Source organism: Salminus brasiliensis, chromosome 17 (assembly GCF_030463535.1).
Source record: "Salminus brasiliensis chromosome 17, fSalBra1.hap2, whole genome shotgun sequence".
NCBI classification, from domain to species: Eukaryota; Metazoa; Chordata; class Actinopteri; order Characiformes; family Bryconidae; genus Salminus; species Salminus brasiliensis.
The window spans coordinates 7,933,939-7,955,285 of NC_132894.1; the positions used below are offsets into that span (position 1 = coordinate 7,933,939).

Here is a 21,347-nt window from a genome sequence, read left to right on the forward strand (position 1 = left end):
TTAAGTACATGTAAAAGTTAGTACTTGTACCTCAAGTAGCGATAGAAGAGAACTTTGTACACCACTGTATTTTTGTAAGTTGGTTTACTGTAAGGCAGAGTTTGTAGTTGATGTGGTGCGGTGAAATGTAGTGTACTACAATGTGTAGATCGCAGGATCTCATGTGCAGCCTTACAAACTCATGAGCAAAGTCACTTGATTTAGTTTGGTTGTGCGAAACACATACAGCAGGCGAGTTAGGGGTCAAAGGTACAGTGAATCAGGCCCACGAGGCTTCACATTTATTAGCTCTATAAAAGATAGAGTACTGATCTAGGATGACATCATGTTTTTTTTCATGTATTATCATGGTGCAAGGGGTAAAAATATCCTAAATTATTCATTTAAAGGGTCCATTTACTATTTATCTTGTAATTTATTTGTATAACAATTATGCACCAACAACAGCTGTGACTGCTCACTGTTTGTCCATTAGAATTATACTGTCTGGTTCTGTTACTGTGCCTTTAAGACTGATATATGCAAATAACCATCAGTCAAACAGCAGACAGGGGTGAAACACCAATTTTAGGCTGAATAGGCAGATATATGTAAATGAACTGGTTTTTGTGATATCACAAAAACAATGAATTCAAAGCAGGTGGCCTTTGCAGTTCAATTTCTGTACACTGGCTGTGCAAACTGGGGACCGAATGCACATATTAAAAGTGTAAGTGGTTTGTTCAAAAAAAAAAAAAAAAAGGCATGGTTGTAGCATGGTTAAATAAAATCATATCATAAGCACAGACGCAGTCTCGATTCTCTCTTGGGATTCTATCAGTTAAGGCCTAACCCCATTCCTGGACCCAACCCCATTCCCCTCCTGTTCCAAAACGCTCACCTTTAATATTAAGATGCCACTAAACATCTTGAGTAACTGGACCAGGTGTGTTAGATCTCCCAGAGTAGGGCAGGGCAGCCATATATGAGTGTTTCAAAATTCCACCTGCACCTGAATTATATCTTTAGTTAACAAACAAGTCCTCCTTGGGCTAAACTAAACGTGTTGGAGCTAGCTAGAACCAGCGTAGTGTTTTAGTGTATTGGAATATTTTTCCTCAGCTACTACAAGGAAAAGTGATGCTTGTTCATCTAGGATATGTATTATTATCCAATATGTGCTATTAAATTTTAAAGAGGCCCTAGAAGCAAAACTCCTTTCCTTGGCATAGTTAATATGCCAGTATATAGCCATAATGGGAGCTCAGTACTTGGAAGAGACAAACCAAGCTACAAGATACCTCCTTCCCTCCTACCCAAGTAAAATCCTGCTGTAAAACAGGCCAATTCCAAGATCCCCAAAACCCTTACATAACAGTCTTGACTCATTTTTGTACACCCCAATAATTAACATTACCCAGACACCTGGTGAAAGCCATTTGAGGCTAAGTGCAACATCTACTTCAGAAGAATATGGAAGTGCGGCTAGAGAAGAAGGGCAGAGATGGGCAGACCGGAGGAGTCGTCGTTGTAGGTATCTGGGGGTATAAGAGACAGAGCCATGCATTGTGTGGAAGTCAATGAAACGAATGGGTGCTAGGCTAAAGCTAACCCTAGCTGATCCTACTACAATCTCTTCAGCTAGCAAATGGAGACCATGACGGCTGCACACTGAGAGGGCCCAGAGAGGCCAGCCGCATTACCCAGTAAGACTCAGGAATAATACCTAATATAATATGTTATTGTTACAGCTTTAAAAGCTATGCTAGGCTAAGCAGCTGTGAGCAGTCTCAGTGACTTGAACCCGTCTATAAAAGCAGAGCTGATCATTTTCTTTAACCCAACATGAGTTTCATTCAGAGGTCAAATAACAGGGGGGTATATAGACTTGTTAAGACACCTGGGCATTTTTCACCTCAGTCAGTACTTAATATTTATACATTAAAGAACCTAAAACTACTGAAAAAATGCATTTAATGGTGCCTGTGAAGTGTTCAGATTTAGGTGGACAAAACATCAAGATCTAAAGTCATGCTTCTGTTGTGGTTAAAACACTTGAATATGAATACAGAAATATTTCAAAGTTGTAAAATAAAGGGAAAAAATGAAAGATTAAAGCACACTAAGGTTTTCCTCAGTTTCCTCACATCCTATACTCCATATTTATCACTCACTGTATAAATATGGGATGGATGTAAATATGAACTTTGGTCCTATTTGTGCAGCCGTGATCCTGCATCAAGCGTGACATCTAGTGGTGAGATCAAGTAATTCTGACACCAACACAGGCAAAACAAGCAAGACTAACTCTCCATGAGGCATCTTCAACAAAACAGTCGCACCTTAAACTGAACTGGACCTTACTTTAAAATACGGGTTTAAAAAACACGTGAAAGACAAAATCCTCCTTTTTTTAAAATCAGTTTAATTAATTGCACACATAAATGACACGTTAGAGTATGATTTCCTTAAACTTTTTACATTACTTTTTCCATTCAAAACAGGGACCACTGAATACCTGGTTCCTAAAGCCAAATCCAATGCTGAGGACATGACAGTATTATTTCTGATTTATATATTTCTCATGAAAGTGGCAATAGCTATCCATCAACATCTCATTTTTCTAAGACCACCCACTAGAGCAACTGGAGGCAATTCAAAATTTGATAAAATATTATTTATTTTTTTTATTGGCTTTTAATATGAACATATAAAAAGACACAACAAACGAAACATTTACATCAAGGACTGCAAGCCACTGCCCATGCTATCTTAAGCACTGTACGAAGAAGGGATGTCACCATTAGAAGATTCTCCTCCAGTCCCAAGGAACATTAAGTCAAACCCCAGATTTCAACCTTAACTTCCTCACTGCTGACCAACCTTTAAGGGGGGGGGGGGGGGGGGGGGGTGCGCGCCAATTAACATCAGTCTTACACTTCAAATTTATTCCTGTTGCAGATCAGCATGTAACAACTCCTTTATTTTTATACAAAGACCACCACCCAAAAGGTGGTCTTTTCTGAAAGTATAAACAGAGACTCGTGAAGAGAACTCAGCACTCGTCCCCTTATTAAGCTCTTCTAAATAAAGGGTGCTTTAGAAGGTTCTTTAAGCGATACCATAGAATAAGCACTTTGTAATTGAGATTTGTCAGTGTGAAGAACCTGTACATTTAGTGTAGGTTCTTTACACTCACTATGTGATTGTTTTTATGGAATCAAACTTGGTGGTTCTTCTATGGCACTGTTGAAAGAACCGTTAAAGCTCCTTTATTTTTAAAGAGCGTAAAAGCGAAACGTTGGGTGTATTGCAGAGACAATACAAGGAAGACCATGCCGATTCACACACAGATCCAAACGGGACACTGAATTTCTTAATTGCGTTGTTCTTCTGTTAAGACATTCCCTTGCACAGATGGGATACAGTACTGAGTGTCTTCAAGTCAGATTTCAGGATGCCTTTACAGGAAAGAAAAAGCCACCAGGAGAAGTGGACATTATGCAGTGGTTTCTCAGAAGAAGTTTTCCAAATTGAAAAAGAAGAGAAGGAAAAAACAAAACAAATAAACAAACAAAAAAAAAAAAAACACTATTTGTCAACTATAAAGTTCTGCTAATTATTTTTTCCAGCTGAGAGGCAAAAATCAAGCTAATGCTGCTGTACATGATGCTCAACCAGGAACAAAGACTCTCGAATCACCTGAAAGTCTTGAGAAGCAACGAAGCAGGACAAACAACTTACGCTCAACTCATCTGTGGCCTAGAGATACGAGCACATGTATCAAATGTAATCAAAGTGCTGGTCTACAGTCAGCTGTATTAGCATTTGCCAAGCACAGCAGATCCCAGATCAGTGGAAGTTTGAAAAAGCAGCCTGGAGCAGGAGCTTTGAGATTAGGATCAAGTCAAACAAGTTGTCAGTGTTATTTTTCACTTAAGACTCCCACACAAGACTGTTCTGAATGCGATGTAGACTACAAAGAAGTGGTTGCGAGACATGGCAAAACCTCTGATCATAATCAAAACCAGCCAAGAGTCTGTGCAAATAAACCCAGCCTGATCACATTTCAGTTCCTGACCAATATGTGTATATATATAAAAAAAAAAAAAAAAAAAAAAAAAAAAAAATTGAAATCCTTCAGATAGCACTGCACTCTTCTCAAATGCCTCATATGTACAAATAATACCAAAGGCTATTAAGAGAAACAATTAAACCAATAAATACTCAGTCAACCCCCCCCCCCCCCCAAAAAAAAAAAAAAGAAAAAAAAAAAAGTTAAAAGAAATTTAAAAGAATGTTGTATTTTCTATGATCACCACGACTCCACATCAGGAGATGAAGCAAACGTACCCAGCCATTGCCACTCAGACAAAACAAGCAACATCCAACAGCACATCTGAGTCACAGTGGAAACAGAGTCTTCAATCATACTCCAATGAAAAAAAACTGCAACTGCAGACACCTGAAAAGAAACCATTAAGTCAGATGCCTCCTTGCCTACTAGAGATCACGTCATAACTTCCCAATTCAGACACTAAAGCTTGGCCATTGCTGACAACAACTCCACCACTTCTACAAGCCAACCATTCCCATGTTGTACGGATGTACAAACTTCTTGGCATCTTCTGGGTTTCTTATTAACGCCATCTCCCACTCCCCACTCCTATGGCCAGATAAGGTTTTTAAATCACAGCAGACCCCCTTGATCCAAGTTGTTGCTCTCTTTCACAGCACCACACAACCCAACCTGCAAAAGTGAGAATACAGACCTGCAATCATCCGTTAAGAAGTTCTAATACATGAGGATTACATCCTACTGTACAGTAATTACCTGCAGGAACATCAATTTCAAAAGTGTCACTAACTGTTAGTCCTGACAGTTCTACGTGTTAAGAGAACGATGAGAAAGCACTCCATGTTTATTTGAGCTGGGAGTAGTTCAGCAATTCTGAGAAAACCTGACTGGAAATTCATTGCTTTTGATAACCTTCAGGGCTGTTTCAATGAGACAGGGGTGTCACAAATAACGCAGTGAATGAGATTTTTTTTCTTTTCTTCCTCCAGTGTTAATGTGCATAAAAACAAAATTAAATAACATCAAATCAAGTCAGGTTAACTACCCTTTCAAGCTGTGGTTATGTTTGCCTTTAGACTGAGGTAGGTTGTCAATTTAATGTGGAAAACAGGCGAAAACAAAAAAGAAAGAGGGGGAGACAAAAATATATGGAAAACAAAAACAAAAAAATCTCTTAGTTCTCAAAATCTGACCATGCATGATTTCTGATACAGCTAACAGTTATTTTGGCTTTGATGATTGCTGCTCCACAATATCAAAGCCCAATGAAAATGCCTCCATATGAATCGTGGGTGGTAAAGTTAGAAGTTCTATTCTCTTTACTAATTAAAAAAAAAAAAAAAAATCTGAATTGAGATTCTGCAGTTTGTCTCTGTACGTGTCACAGCTGTTTCGGACCTTCTGATATTGCCCATGTTTGGAGTAGAGCAGCATCTTTTTTTTTTTATCATCTCCTCACAGAACTCAATTATGGTGGAAACCTAGATTGCCTGTGATGGCGGTGGGGCAGAGTGGTTCAGACTGAAAACAAAGTAGTGGAGAAGGAAAGAGATAAGTCAATGAAGGTGGTTGTAACTCTTCCATAGTCATTTTAAAGGGAGAATACAATGTTCAGATGCTGAGGAAAAGAGACGGAGAGAGAGAGGGAGAGGGAGAGACAGAGAGAGAAGATGGCTTTAGTGGGCATCTGTGGATTTCCAGTGATGTCATGAGGATGCCCACCTGCTCCAGAGGTCAACAGCTTTAGTTTGTGCATGTGTTCATGTGTCTGCATGTATATTTTGGGGGAAACATGGTTTAGGAAAGGAAACAATGGGGGGGATGAGGGAAGGGGACTTTTCTGAAATTCCACGGCTCAGATCCAACCCGTCCCCTGTCCCTCTCAGTCCGTATCTCCAGCCTGTCTCAGTATGCAGTGACCAAGTCTTTGTCGTAATCGTATCGGCCCCTCTTGGGCGCGGGGCTGTCCTGGCTGTCCTCTGTGTCCTCGCTGTCCCCAGCCCCCCCTCCCCCTTCTTCGTCTGACGAGTCGTCCAGAGTAAGGTCCACCACCGCCCCGCTGTTTGCGGCACTGGCCCCACCTGTGGCTGCCGACTGGCCGCCCTGTGCAGACTTCCCCGTCTGGCTCGTGCTGCTGTGCGCTGGGGAGTGCCCGTTCGCCTCAGGGACACCTGAGAGGAGAACGTGTCAAAGGAGCATTCAACTATTATTTTAATTATTATTTATTACTACTATTATTAATAGTATAGTACAGTATTGTGCAAACGCCTTAAGGTAACCAAGAAAACTAAGATTGGAACTATTTAAATGATTCATTCACGCAGTAAGAGTGAACACACTTACTCCACAAATGGGAATGAGAACCTGGTGGAGTGTTTGCAATATTAGCTGTAGATACACACCTGTACAGTACTAGCTTTAAAGCTTTAAAGCTAGTACTGTACAGGTGTGTATCTACAGCTAATATTGCAAACACTCCACCAGGTTCTCATTCCCATTTTAGAAGGAAAAACAAAATCTTACATATATCCACAACAGGATATTCTGGAGTGTGGCTGTTTTCCCTCTCCCTCTCCTTTTCCTTGTCGTCCCTGATAGGTCTCCATGAACCGTCAGTCAAATATTCAATCTCCTCCACATCCTCCGTCTCCTTTAGGATCTCTGAGAGTAATCTGGACCAGGAAAAGCAGGCACCAGTTAGGTGTACAAGTATTTCAACCATCCTTTCTTATAATCGCTATATGCTGGCCATGTGCCTTGCAATATGGCAAACACACACTGGTGGTGGGGTGGAGAAAGAATTCAATCCAATGCTGTAACAAATGTAGCCTGAAATACCACGCACTCAGTCTGTGGGAGGTCATATTTTGTGATGTGGGGTTGTGCAGCATAATGGTATACTTTTAGATTCTCATCATAAGTAATGTATTTTAGTTAAAAACATCTCATTATCTCATAAGGCCAAAGTCCCTGGCGGCATTACTGGCTTCACACTCTTCCTCTTCTCCCTCATCAATTAGCACAAGGCTAGCCATTGTGGGCGTCAGTTATTTAAACAATCTGAGCAAATAGTTAGTGTTCTCCTCCAAGCATGTTAAGCTGCCCAATAACATTACATTAGGAGCAGTTTGATTCAAAAGATTCAGTGGCACTACATGCATCTCTGAGGAAGCAGATGAAGCCTTCACCTTTCCAGCACTAGAGGCAATTGTGTGACAGATAGAGTCTAGTGGGCAGGAACTGAAAACAAGTTCCTTGTTTAAAAACAACAAAAATTGTGCCAACTGTGCCACCAATTTCAAATAGGCCAAATACTGCAGTAGAATCACAAAGGCCCTTAACTTACCCATCAATGGTGAGCAATTCAAAGGGAGCAGGTTTGTCACACACAGGACAGGTCCATGTGGGCTTCTTCTCATTCATTTGTAAGAAGAAAACTGCATCAAAACACTGCAGGTGGGCGCAAGTGAGTGCCCGGCACGGCACTCCCAGACGCATCTTTACCAGCTGAAGGGATGGGGAGAAATATGAACGTCATTAATACTTCTCCAAAGAAAGATTGATTTATTAAAATCAGTGTGTGGAAGACAGTTTGAAGGCAGCTTATAACTTTTTTTAATGAAATAAAACTCAGCTAAACACAGTATGCAGTAAAGGGGTTTATGCAGAGGTTTTGGGGTGAACATTAACTATATTCATGTATACAAGTTAAACCTTGCACTGCATTGGGTTATGGCCAGCAGTCTACAAAGCTCTCAGGCTCATCACAGAAAAAGAAGAAACAGAAACAAAGAAAAAATAAAGTACAAAGACATACTGGGCAGATGAGGGACACTCGCAGTCCTGTAGTGGCAATCTCACTCTCTGGATCAAAACGTAACTTGTCCTGAACTGGAAACAAAAACACAAAAGTTGAGTGAAAAACTCAACCCAGCCAGGCTTTTCTTTTTTACAGAGAACAAGAAATAAAGTACCACAAAACCTAGGTCATAGGTGCCGAACTTAAAAAATAAATAAATTATATATATATATATATATATATATATATATATATATATATATATATATATATATAAAAAATAATAAAAAAAACAAAAAAAAACCCAGATAACTTACTGCGCTCACGACATCGCTCTGCACTCTCCACCGAGCAGTGCTTGAGCTGGTTGAAGAGTTCTGCAGATGTGAAGACCCTCACCAGGTACACAGCTACAGAGTATCGCTACACATGGGAAAACACCACATTTGATATGTTCTTAAAGCGTAACAGATTATGCCAATTCATTTTCTTCACCACCAGGTTAACCAAGATCAACCTGGTTCTATTATCCGGCGCTGTTGTAACAGATCAATTAATTGATAATACACACCCAAATGTGTTTATAACATCTCAGATGTTCACGGAACAGCATGCTTAGATAACAGATCGTAACGTTGTGTGTGTGTGTGTGTGTGTGTGTGAGTGTGTGTGTGAGAGAGAGAGAGAGAGAGAGAGAGAGAGAGAGAGAGAGAGAGAAAATATTTTCAGTCTGAATAACGTACCTTTCCGAAGTTGCCCCATGTGATGGTGACTCTGTTGGTGGCTGTAGATAGATGAAGCCAGGGGGTGATGTTGATCGGGCGACAGGGTCGGCGAGGCTCCACACCTGGTTTATTTGAAGGGTAGTAACCCTGGAAATGACAGTGGACAAAAGAAATCACCAAAAATAAATAAAACCAACAAATAATTATTATTATTATTTTATTTTTATTTTTTTTATAGCCACAGCACAATTGATACATTTGCGGTCAAATTATTGGATTCTATTCCTATTCAAAGAAAGGAAAATATAAGCTAATAATTTCCCATTTCAATCAATCAAATGACATTATCTGGAGTTACAAGTAAAGAGTTTACTTTACAAATTCTAATAATGCATGCTGGCTAAAGAACATGTATATTCCATGTACATACACACGTCCCCTAAACACAATAAAGTCCAGTGAACCGAAATTAATGCACTTACTGGAACATGACAGTAGGACTGATTCACTTTGACAGCAATGTTGGGAGGGTACTGGTCCTCCTGAACACCAATGGAGTCTGTGTAACAGATTCTGAAAAATACCATAAGGAAGAACAAAAATGTAATACAGCACACCTGACATAGTCAGTCAGTCCAATAGCTCTGAAGAACAACAAAAGAAAACCCACTTGCTTTGATACATACCTAAGAACCACCTGAACTGATTTCACCCCTGCACGAAGTTCACTGAGGACACAAAAAACATTTCCCCATTCCATTTAGTTCATAAGCAATACATGTGCAAACACAAAATACTGTAAACAAACTACCTATAATAAAAGAGACTTATGTCTTTTTTGCCCCTTTTCAGCTATTACTCACCCGGAATTTCGGATCTGGTCCACCTGGCTCTGTGTTAATTCAAAAACACACTGACTATCCTGTAGTTTCTCACTGTTCTGGGCAACTGCAAAGCATGGCAAGATTGAACAGGGTCTAACATCAGCTTTTTTAACCTCTAATTGTCAAGGAACACAACAACAGAAACCAGTGACATTTGGTGAAAAACAAAACAAAAACCAAACCAAACAAAACCATGGCTTACTTAGCTCTGTAGGTGGCAACAACGTTTCTAAGTTATGGTAGAAGGGCAAGGGCACTAGTTTAACTTCGGCTGCTGGCGGAGCGGCCAGCTTGGGCATGCCATTGAGGTAGTCTGTGCCCTGGGCTGTGCCTCGGGGGGAGGTGTTGAGGGTAGGGTAGGAGACTGCCGAGACGCCTTCAGGGCGACGGGCAGCCAGCCATCCAGAAGACTTGGGAAAGCGAGTCTCGTAGAGCTGCCGAACGTTCTTCAGCAGCTCCGGGCTGTATTCCGTCTGCACCAGTCTCAAGGCTCTTCCCACCAAGTCCTGCTTAAGCCCGCTTTTACTGCGTCCCATCGAGGCCAGCAGCGTCTGCAGGTCAGACACCCGGAAGCTCTTCACCATGTTCTGACCACAGGAGTGGAGAAAGAAAAAGAAATACACAGAAGAACAGTCAGAGAAACAAAGGGAACATTTATGAAGGGTCATTTGCTCATGCTATGTCCTCCATCAGAAAGTGGACTGGAAACAGAGGAGTCTTCATTTCACTTCATTAGAGTTGAGGGCTTAAATTAAAGAGCCGGACATGATGTCACCCTCTCACGAACTGTACTGTTTATCTCATCTCCTACACAAGAACATTAGAAACTGTCTCACCTACAAAGCCTGTTTGTCGACAAACAGTTCTTGCACCAGTCGATCACAACCCCAATGTATCACTAATGTTGCTCTGCCAGTCTGTACGTCCATCACAATACTGTGCCAGTCATGATGCCACCCTTCACAAAAATACTGGAAATACTGTCCCTATCTAACAAGCTACTTGTTATTATTATTATTTTTTATTTATAATGCAATGCAGGCAGGTTTTAAACTCACATCTTATGGACTATAACAGTTTATGCCAGACCCCCAATACAGCAGTCCATCATAAAAGCATCATATAACTACAATGGTCCAGCACGGCCCCTATGCATCACTTCAAACCAACGTTAGCCCGCCAGTTTGCAAGCCCACCATAATACCAGTCCATCCGTTCACACAAAATAGTCGTAATGCCAGTGCATCGGCTTCTACTCTACTATCACCAACCACACGAGTTTATCAGCCCACTACAGCCCATCATAAACACACGCTGTACTGTGCAGGCTAGCAAACGGCTACTGGAGCAGCATGGAGCGGTGTTATGGAGGCTATTCCCGAGTACGGAGGGGGCACCGGATGAGCTGAGCAGATCCCTCTCATTTCTTAGCTAGCTTTAATTCTTGTTGTCAGACTACCAGCCTGACAAGCCTAGATCAAGCTAAGCAGGAGCTGCAGGTATTCTGTAAATACCTGGACCTGAACTTTAGGCTCGGTGTCGGGGGAAGTGCTGCTGTCCTCAGTCAGTGGAGCTGTTTTGAACAGTCCCATCATTCATTTAACGTTAGCCGCTAGCCAGCTTAGCTTCAGCCCAACTGCCAACGCAGTTTACTGACTAAGAGCGGGAATAAAACCACCGCGACACGCTGCTCACTGCTTCTGCTGATGCTGAAATAAACATCAACCGGCTTCTCTTTGGTCTTGGAAAGCACTTTTATTTTCCGCAAAGAAAAACAAAAGCGCACATCCACTCACCATCGCTTCTACCAGTTCGGCCGCCATCTTCACAAAGTAGCGAGAGTCCTCAGGCGAACGGCGGCAGCGGACCAATGAAAAGCGCGGACCGCGTTCGGAGACGGCACGGCGCGTCCAATCAGCGCCCTGGACGTCAAAAAAGAGGCGGTCGTGTCCGGAGTGAGGCGTGGTTTCGAGAGTTTAAAGATACAGCGCTCTTAAAAAAAGAGCACTTGCAGGCAGGTCTATTCGTCCTCATAGGCCGCTGGTTGTGGTAAACCTGTCCAAACTCTGTGTGAATTCCATCGTCTGACTTGCCCGCTTTAATAGTCTGGAGTGAGGGCGAAAGCCCGGTGTATTTTCAGTGCAGGTTCAATGCGAGCAGAGGACGTCCAGCGTGAAGTGGAAGGGAGCGCATGGCTCCGTCGGCTCCGTTCCGTGGTGGAAAATCCATGCCGGGACTTGTGGCGAGCCAAACATTGAGGAATAAACGCTTTGTTTAATTTCTCCCTGGTTATTTTACACCCCTATATTAAAACAGCCACGAATATGTTCGTCAATATAAAACGTTGATGTTTTCAATTAAGGTGTGGATTAACTGCTTTCTTAATCAGCTGCACTGATCAAATACCAGACCAGGAAAATGGAAAATCAATTTTGCACATTCCGCAGCCAACTCCATGCCGTGTTTTACTTGTTCAGCGCGAATGGTGGGGGATGGGAGGACAGAGAATGTTGAACAGTGGGGTGAAAGAATCAGGGCCATGAATTGTCACCACTAGTATGTTAAATCTGGTTAGCACACACTGAGGACGTACACAACTCAACAGATCTAACTTTCACCACTTTCATGGCCACACAAATGCATTTAGTCAAGGCTGATGCAAAAATGGTGTTCTTTTATCCTTGGTGATGTGATAAGTGATAATGCATTGTAATCAATAGACTCACTTGGATTGTGTGTTTGTGGCTATTTTTAATATCCGCTCATTCAGGAACAGTGTATAGGGACAGGGTTGACCCAAGCTCTGTCCTGGTGCAGACGTGTGGGGGTGTTTCATACTGTGGAGTTGTGGTTCTGTACTCCAGCAAGTGCAGCTGTGGCAATAAGGTTAAAGTGCAGAATGGCTTTTTTAATCTTAGTAACGCCCATTTTGAAAGGAATCAGCTTGCAAACACTTGTTTTGTGCCAGATTAAAAAGTGTCTTATCAGCTGATGAAGTTCAGAATATCAAAAATCTCAGGGGGTGTTCTGGATCATCATCCTCATCCTCTCAGCTCAGCCTTTAACATGTGGTTTGAAATTTACATCCAGGATTTGCTAGTATTTTTAGTAACTCATTCTTCCCTTCACTTGTGCAGTATTGCCAATGTGCAGTATTGCCAACCAGAGGAGTTTTGGAAACATTTAGAAAAAAAGGAACTTCACGTCATCAAAAGCACACCTTGCCAACTGTGAAACAAAGAGGTGGGCCTGTTATGCTTTAGGGTTGTGTTGCAACCGGTGTCACACCTAGCCGCTGGGTAGTGGCTAACGTTAAATGAATGATGGGACTGTTCAAAACAGCTCCACTGACTGAGAACAGCAGCACTTTTCCCGACACCAAGCCTAAAGTTCAGGTCCAATTTTGTACAGAATACCTGCAGCTCCTGCTTAACTTGATCTTGGCTTGTCAACCGGTGTCACACCGGTTGCAACACGACCCTAAAGCATAACAGGCCCACCTTTTTGTTTCACAGTTGGCAAGGTGTGCTTTTGATGACATGTAGTTCCTTTTTTTCTAAATGTTTCCAAAACTCCTCTGGCTCATCTAGCTGTTTTATAGCATACTCTAAACATAGTGTTGTGTGACAAAGGTGAATTCCTTATTCCTTATTATGACTTTTCCTTGAAGATTATGTTTGTCCCATGGAACTGTAGAGCTGAACTTTCATGCAGGCTTTTGGAAGTCATATGTGGCTTTGCCTGTCTTACCAGCATATGAGCAGTTCTCTCTGAGTTTTCTTGGTCTTCCAGATCTCATCTTAACCCCCACAGTTCCACATAACAGTTCACAATGTACAAACTGCAATCTGAAAGCGCATGGCTATCTTCTATCTGTAGCGTTCCCTTGCCTTTTAATATCTTACCTTTTCAGATTTTAGGACAGTTGCACACTAATGATTTAGTGATGATTTGCTTGTTTAAGGAGACCCTAATAATTAGTACTTATATACTTCTATTCTTTGCATTTTTAGCACCAGTTGCTGGCAATCCACCCTAGTGATGCTCTACTATGGCTGCAATGCTGCCATTTTTAGGTTCTGCTTGTGTCAGGTGGCTTTTTTCCTTTAGTCCTGCCTTAATAAGCAAAATGCTGCTCTGTAAAATACTAGTTGACTTGAGGCATTTGTTTGGATCTGAGAAGTGACTAAAGCATGATTTCTCAATCCTGCCCTGCACTTTTTAGCTCCCAACACACCTGATATTAAGTACCAATACCAATATTAAGTTCAAATGGATGTGTTACAGCTGGAAAAGCACTATAATGTGCAGGGCAGTGGGCCTCCTGGACCAGGGTGAGAAACACTGCTCTAAAGAATTCAGGGGTAAATGTTTTGTACCAGAACAAACCTAAAATACGTTTCTTTAATTGTTTTAGCAAACTTGGCTTTTAAGAACGTAAGAAATAACACAGACTGGCAATCAGCAGAACATGGATAAAAGAGCTTCCTGAAAGATGGAATAATTGGTCTGTACATACAAGGATCAGAACTGTCCAGGCTGTGGACTCCTCTGTGGTTCTTTATGAATATGAAAGCCAACCAATAATGTTTAGGGATGTTTTGCTGATAACACACAAAAACAAAGACATTGAATCTGAAAAGGAATGTTTTTATTAAGTTAGCTGTCTCAGTAACACATTATTCAATGCATTTACAGTCATATCCAACATTTTTATTTCATTTTCATTTGTTAGTCATCATTACACGCAAGATGAAGCTCAGAGATGAAATGGAAGAGATGAGAATATTAACCTCATGTGATCCCACAGAGGATGAAAAAGTAAAAAACATCAAGTCCTAAATTCACAATATCTCAAACCTAGGTTCAAATGGCCACTCTGTAAACATTGTGCTCCAAATAGGAACACACTGAAATATGAGAGCTGGAACAAAGATTGGCTTAAGGAATGCTTATACTTCAACAGCAGGGCACTGAAATCAAAAGCAGTGGTTATCGAGGAGGAAGCAGAAAGTAAGAACTGCATTCACCAAAAATTAATAATAATAACTAAATAAGAACGTATCCGTTCACAGAAATGCATAACTTTCAGGCAGCTGGAAAGGTAATTCTTTGCACATGCTAGGAAAATTAAGGCGCATGTCAATTTTGGAGATCAGGCACAAAGCAGCAGACAGAAAAGGCATAAATGGCACTGAGAGAAGTATATTATTGGCAACTTAAAAAGCATGCAACTCCTATGCACATTGTAATGTATAAAAGGTCCTAGCAACTGCCAGTCATATCAGTTTCTGATAAATACAGGGAACACCTTTAACTCGTCAGTTTCTTTTAAAATACAAGTCATTTCCAACAAAAGGTCAAATAAGGTCTGCTGCACAGTTAATAGGTGCACATGTGGTGTAAGGAATCACTTAGTGAAATCAAAGTAGTGCGATTTCTCAGCGGTGCAATTATTTTTTTTTCACATTTCCAATAAAAGATTTTGGAAGCTGCCACAACTTGAGTGTGAGCAGTACCTTATCAGCATGATTGTTCATCCAGTAACATTATTTACATTCCTCCACATGGGCTCGAGTCTTTATGTAACCGTTTTGGAAACGCGGTTTGTAAACAAAAGTACAATGGATTCCTACAGGGGATATTTTGGTCCCCTTTCTGTAGACGTTTCACCGTTTTGCTGTTATGTCATTCATGTGGAGGCATGAAGTTATTGAGCTATCTGCTATGAGCAGGGTGAAAAAAAGGAGCACTCTGGCTCCACCTAGAGTCCAGAATGGTTCATCACCACGGGCCACTTTCTGGATAACTGGGAACAGCAGCAGGGTACTGGGGAAGGCTTGGGCCAGTCTCAGCGATGGCGTTGAAGCTAGCTTCTCTCACAGGGGCACTCTTCCACACACCGGTGCTCCACTCCTCCTGGGCACGCTGAAAGCTGCCTCCTCCACCACGGTAAAGTCGGTGAACCTGAAACGAGACATGGAAATATGCAGCTTTTAGCAGTTCTTTTAACTCCTAATATGCAATATTGAAGTTTATGGGAACTAAATGAAACAACCTAGTCAAAGTCTCAAACTGAATCCTACTAAAATGTTGTGGCAGGACATGAAATGTGCAGTTCATGTTCGAAGGTCAATAAAGGTCACTGAGCAAAAGCACAAGGGCCACAATTCCTCCACAGTGCTGTGAGACACTAATTAACATATACAAAAAGTGGTGCAGTTATTGCTGCTAAGAGATAGCCAGCTATTGAATGGGAGGTTACATACCTACATCCCAACGTCTTTAAACTGCACACTAGGCAATGGGCAGTTCCTTCTTACTGTATTCATATGTTAATAGATCTTGGAGAATGGGAAAATCCATGACCCCATTTGCACATAGTCACTTCATTGGAGTTTATATGCATTAAGCCAAGCCACATAAAAGTGCAAGTGAAAACACACACCGATTCAAATCTGAGGTGGTCCGAGACACATTTGTGCCACGTCACAGCAGTGTAAACACATTTGCCCCTCCCCGACACAGCACACAGCAATCCAATTTCAGCCTGACTAACCGGAATCACATTTGACTACCAACTGTAAACGCATGGGGCTAAAATCGTATCAGGATATAATCCAGATACTAGTCACATGAAGTGACCAGGTGTAAATGGGGTCTATTAGATACATTCCTCCCTTATTCAACCAGCATAACACACTTCTATAAGTAACCAATGGCCAGGAGCTCAAGGAAGAGCTGGAGTATTCCTTTAAGGTGTGTCTTGTTTACAATGATTAGCCAAAACATTAAAACCACTGAAAGTTGAAATAACACCTGTCAGGGGGTGGAGATTCAAGACTATGCAGCAAGTGAAGTCAGTTCTTGAAGTTGAAAATTCTACGCAAGAACATGAGCCACTTTGACAAGAGCTTAATAGTGAAGGGCTAGATAATTGGGTCAGAGCATCTTCAAAACACTAGGCAGCTCTTGTAAGGCTCATTGATGTGATCTATGGAGGCCTCGTCTCACAATTTAAGGAATTTAAAAGCTGCTGACATGTTGGTGCTAGATACTACAGGGCAATTTTAGAGGTCTTGGGGGGTCCGAGCCTTGGCGGTTCAGAGCTGTTTTGGTGGCACGAGGTGTTATTGTTTAATGTTATGGCTGATCGGTACAGGTATAACGTGTGCTTTGCGTAAGACTCACCCTAATAAGAACAAGTCCCATAAGCACTGTGTCTACGGTGAACAGCACAGCTGAGAAGAGCATAACCACAGCAGATCCCACGTTAGTGCCGAAAAACAGCACCGTTGCTATCCAACCACTAGAGCGAGATATGAAGGAGAGAGGTAAACTGGGTTAGTCATTACCAGGCCTTGTATCTTTCACCTATATATCTGAATCATGTGATGACAATCAGAATGCACAATCTTCTCTGAAGGAAAAGCTGAGCTTACTTAGTGACCATATCATTGAACATACTGTCTGAAATGACTTCTCTGGTTAACTGAAAGGAAATTCCTTAAAACTCCTCACTTACTGACATTAGGGCCATTACTTTAGAGTCAGTGTATGAGGGTGGTTGGATTCTATTGTCAACAACTAAGTAGAGCAATATCAAAGCTAGTGGGATTTCAAACTGATTATTTGAAGTAGGGGCTATATTTTTTGGGCCACAATCACAATAACATCACTGTTAGTAGCTAAACTGCAACTGCTGTAGTTTCACACTTTCATTTACATGCTTTGATATGACAGCAAAATTATCTTTGATTCTGCAAATACATGCAAATACACCAGTGGAAGACGTGTAATGAGGAAAGATGGTTAAAGCCACTGGCACTGGACAACTCTCAAATAGGCATGGTCAAGAGAGGCTAGTCTCTAGTGAGTGTGAAGAACATTTTAGAGGTCTAAAAAACCTTCGCCTGATTTAGAGGATGTTCACACATCTTTGTTTCCAATGTGGTTCTTTATAAAACCAAAAGTGGTTCTTCTATGGCACTGCTTAAAGTACCATTTGAAGAACTTATATTTTTAGCAATTAGTCCCTGCTCTGGAAAAAATAAATATGTATGTATCTAGGCCTGTCACGAAAACGATTTATTTAGGATGATATATTGTGCCAGAAATAATTGCAACAAATAATATTATTGTAATTTTAAGAGCGTTTTTGGACACTCAAATAATGATCATATAATAGCAAATTAATGCAATTACACTTCATTAAAGAGCAATGAATGTTTAATTATTGAGAATATTCAGACGTTGGAATATAAAAATATCTTAAAACCATTGTTTCTTTGTTGTTTTCTTTTTTATCTCAAAATACCAACACAGTAACGTTAATGGGCTCTTCCAGTTATGTAAACACAATGGAAAATAAAATTGAGGTCATGTCTATATACTGTACGATAAGCTGATGACGCAACCTAAGACCTAACCGTATCCTCAGTGTTTTCGGATGATACTCACCATGCACCCCAACCTGATATTCCTAAGGTCTGAATGAAAGCGAGAACAGACTGAAGGAAGAAAATGAAGAAGAATGCCATGAAGTTAAATGAGCTGTCAGCCCTGTGGAAAGAGATAAGCCAATAAGTTCTCATTTTTAGGTGAAGCAACTGTCAAACCTCCTCATTCTCTCCTCCCTCTGGAGTGGTCTTACCTGAATGCCTTGTAAAGAGGCCTGAACCAACACGTGTAACTGCAGGGGCTGAACAGCAACAGCCACAGGAGAGCGAGGCCAAAGTTTACTGCGCTGCCGCCACCAGCCCACCAGGCTATGCAAGACACCACATTGACGCATAGCGTAATGGAGTACACTATGAACGCAGAAATATCAGTCATCAGTGTGCATTATTATTCCATAATTATTGCTAAACGTGAAAGCTACTCTGAAAATATGGCTCCAAAGTTTAAGTGGAGAAGCTATGTAAGGTAAGTGGATTGTGGGAAATCGGAGTTGCTTACAGATCCAAAGGTTGTAAACTCGACGAACAAGCTGGCAATGAGCTGGAGGAATTTCCTCATCAATGTTTTGGTAGAAACATGGCTTAATGCGGACAAAGGCAGGCAGAGGTGGGAAGTTGTTAACTCGCTCTGAAAACAGAGAAAAATCATCATTCTGACAGTTGGATTGACTTTTAATAATTCTTATATTTTAAAGAATAATAACCTTCGATATAATAAAGCAGGGGACTCACCAGTCATTGTTAGATCTCTGAAAAGTGAAAAAAAGAAACTTCAATAAACAAACACAATCACATCACAGCAAGACATGTGTATGTACACATATACATATACACAGATAAATAGATAGTCAGACAGATAGATAGATTGATATAGCCTTAATCTATGCTACAGCATGAATGGTGTTACATTATAAAAGCTCACAGAGGGCAGTACTTTGTACTGTAATTTTAATAAAAATATTAAATGGACAATAACCATAACTGATAAATCCATTATTTTATTCCATTTTATAATAAAAATAACTATTGGCCATCTTATTCACAGTATCAGTATTTTACAGTACTGTACATAACTCTGAAACTGGACTAATGGAGTTTCTTAAAAGCATAAACTGCAAATTGTAACACAATCGTGAATTATTTCCATGAGAAACAAGTCTCTAAGCTAGCTGAGGATTTGGTCCTTGATGAGAGGTGGGAAAGGAGGAAGGTTAAACATGTTATTATTTGCTAATATTGTACTTTCTCGCAATCCAACAGCTTAAAGGCTTATTTAAACAGAACTAATCTGAATCTATAGCGCATGCCTCGCAAGAAATGGTTTACTGAAAAATCTAATTCACACAGTTTTCAGTTCTTTAGTATTGTCCTGGGGTCAGTCCTGGGGTCAGTTCTCACTGCTGTGCATACTGTGGCATATATCTGAATTTTCCAGGAGTGGCAGGGCACACATTTAGACTGCAGGCATGTAGAGCAGATAACTGCATTTTTGTGGCTGATTGACATTGTCACACTTTCTTATTTCCAAAACAGCACAACAGAATATCACCAACATGTCCCACTGTGTGACCTACAGTACACCTAACTCCGCACTGCTTAAATGTAGTGTTTGGGAAGTGTTTGAGAACACCCTTCTACAACTTCAGAAACCACAGGAAGAAGAAATCACCACAAGTGTGAACTTTGAGAGAGGTTGCTTTAAAGCTACATTAGACATTTTGTGCAAAATAAAAAAGAAAGAAATTCATTTCGGACAGAAAATGTCTCGACTGATCAACTAAATTGAAAGAAAGGGTGAAAATAATGTTCTTGGTAATGTTAGTTGTTAATTAGCACCACATTACTTGGTGTAAATGTAACTATGGTTTGCTGATTTTCAGAAATATGTAGCCTGGAGTCAAAGACAAAGACACTCACATTCACCATTAGTGTTGGACCTTTAACCCATCTGTGCAGTGAACACACGCACATACACACTAGTGTTTAAACACACACAGTGACAGTGAGCACACATGCCCAGAACGGTGGGCAGCCATCGCTGCAGCGCCCGGGGAACAGAGAGGGTGAAGGGCCTTGATCAAGCCAGAGTACCGAACCCACAACCCTGTCATTAATAGCCTGGTGCTCTAACTAGTAATAACATACTGTTAGTTTCGTTGTTAGCAAGTAAAAGACATGGCACCTAATAGCAGCAGGAGCCGGTTGTAGCTCAGATGGTGCTGATTAAGTTAGACGCCAAGAGACTTGACAACTGCTAGTGTGAGTGTGTAAGCTTTCAGTAGTGATCACTGTTAACGTAACTAACATGTTTAACCGAGCTGATCACTTTTCTAATCCAGTGTCCTTATTATTGATACTGGTGGTCTCTTGAGGGAGTGTTTTGATTTAAGGGCTACTTTTACTGCAGGGCATGGACATGGATTTATTGCTTATGTCCATCCACAGACAAATCGGACATACCAGCAGTTTACAACACGGCCTACCTACACTGAGGCAGCAATGGGTGACTTCATACACCAGAGTAAATACTACAATAATGAAGATTAGACTAAAACACCCGATGGTGCACAGTCCGGGTTCATTTCCAACATAAAGGCAAGCAGATTTCTCATTCTCTGCACTTTTATGGCCCCAATTTGGCTGTGTTAAAGCATGGACATCCCTAGATATGTTCAATATGGGTCTGCAACACATAGACAGACCAAAACTCTCAGAAAACCAAGTTAGATAAGTTGGCCTGTCGGATATGCTGCAGGTAACGGCTGCATTATCGCCAGCTGAACGAAGCACTACAGAACCCGCTGTTCAGATCGTCCAGCGCATGTAATCTCTGCTGTGGAATAGATAAACATAAAAATATTTCCCCAAATCATTCTGTTTATGAAAGAAAATGAACCCCATTCAGTGATATCTTACCTGAGAGGACGCTAACTTTAGGATGCAGTGTCCTAGCGGTCCCGTGGATAGGGAAAAAACGATGTCGCTGTCGTCACACTCATGGGAAATGTAGTTCTCATAGAGTCCTAAACCGTACTGTGTTCAGTAGCGTCGTGGCCGTAAAGAACTACAAGTCCCATTAGCAAGACAACGAAGGGTGTGTTAACAGCGCTTGTGACCACCACAGAGGCAACTTGGCTGGTTTGGTCTGAGCTTTTAAGGATAGTTCGCACTGGATCGTTTAAGCACGGGATCGCAAACGTGTTAAATCTTCTAACACGTATCAGATCCCCTTTTATCTCTTCACCGGAGAGAGGTGTTTAGTGTAGAGGACACAGTGATTGGCCTGTTCCAGCAAATGGACTATTTACATGGAAAGCTGAATGTGGTGCAATGCCAGCATGTGTTTCCTTTCAACCCTTGCTTTCCGCTCTACAACACTTGAGTCAGCTAAAAATATGTGCTGATATACAAAACCCGATTTGA

The 21,347-nt window shown here is 41.1% G+C and overlaps 2 protein-coding genes across 2 annotated transcripts; both read right to left on the reverse strand.

The window, feature by feature from the left end:
* Positions 1–4,221: 4,221 nt before the first annotated feature.
* On the reverse strand, positions 4,222–11,288 carry pias4a (protein inhibitor of activated STAT, 4a). Its single transcript, XM_072660841.1, has 11 exons — positions 11,262–11,288; positions 9,668–10,052; positions 9,445–9,529; positions 9,268–9,309; positions 9,064–9,154; positions 8,600–8,728; positions 8,174–8,279; positions 7,875–7,948; positions 7,404–7,564; positions 6,581–6,729; positions 4,222–6,228 (listed from the first exon to the last, which is right to left on the reverse strand). The coding sequence occupies exons 1-11, from the start codon at positions 11,286–11,288 to the stop codon at positions 5,963–5,965; spliced, it is 1,515 nt and encodes a 504-aa protein (XP_072516942.1). The 3' UTR covers positions 4,222–5,962.
* Positions 11,289–14,094: 2,806 nt separating this feature from the next.
* scamp4 (secretory carrier membrane protein 4) lies at positions 14,095–20,913 on the reverse strand. The gene is made up of 7 exons (XM_072660275.1): positions 20,841–20,913; positions 18,657–18,673; positions 18,424–18,552; positions 18,119–18,275; positions 17,926–18,027; positions 16,657–16,774; positions 14,095–15,432 (listed from the first exon to the last, which is right to left on the reverse strand). Exons 2-7 carry the CDS (start codon positions 18,661–18,663, stop codon positions 15,250–15,252), a joined length of 696 nt encoding a protein of 231 aa, XP_072516376.1. The 5' UTR covers positions 18,664–18,673; positions 20,841–20,913; the 3' UTR covers positions 14,095–15,249.
* Between the last annotated feature and the right edge of the window lie 434 nt (positions 20,914–21,347).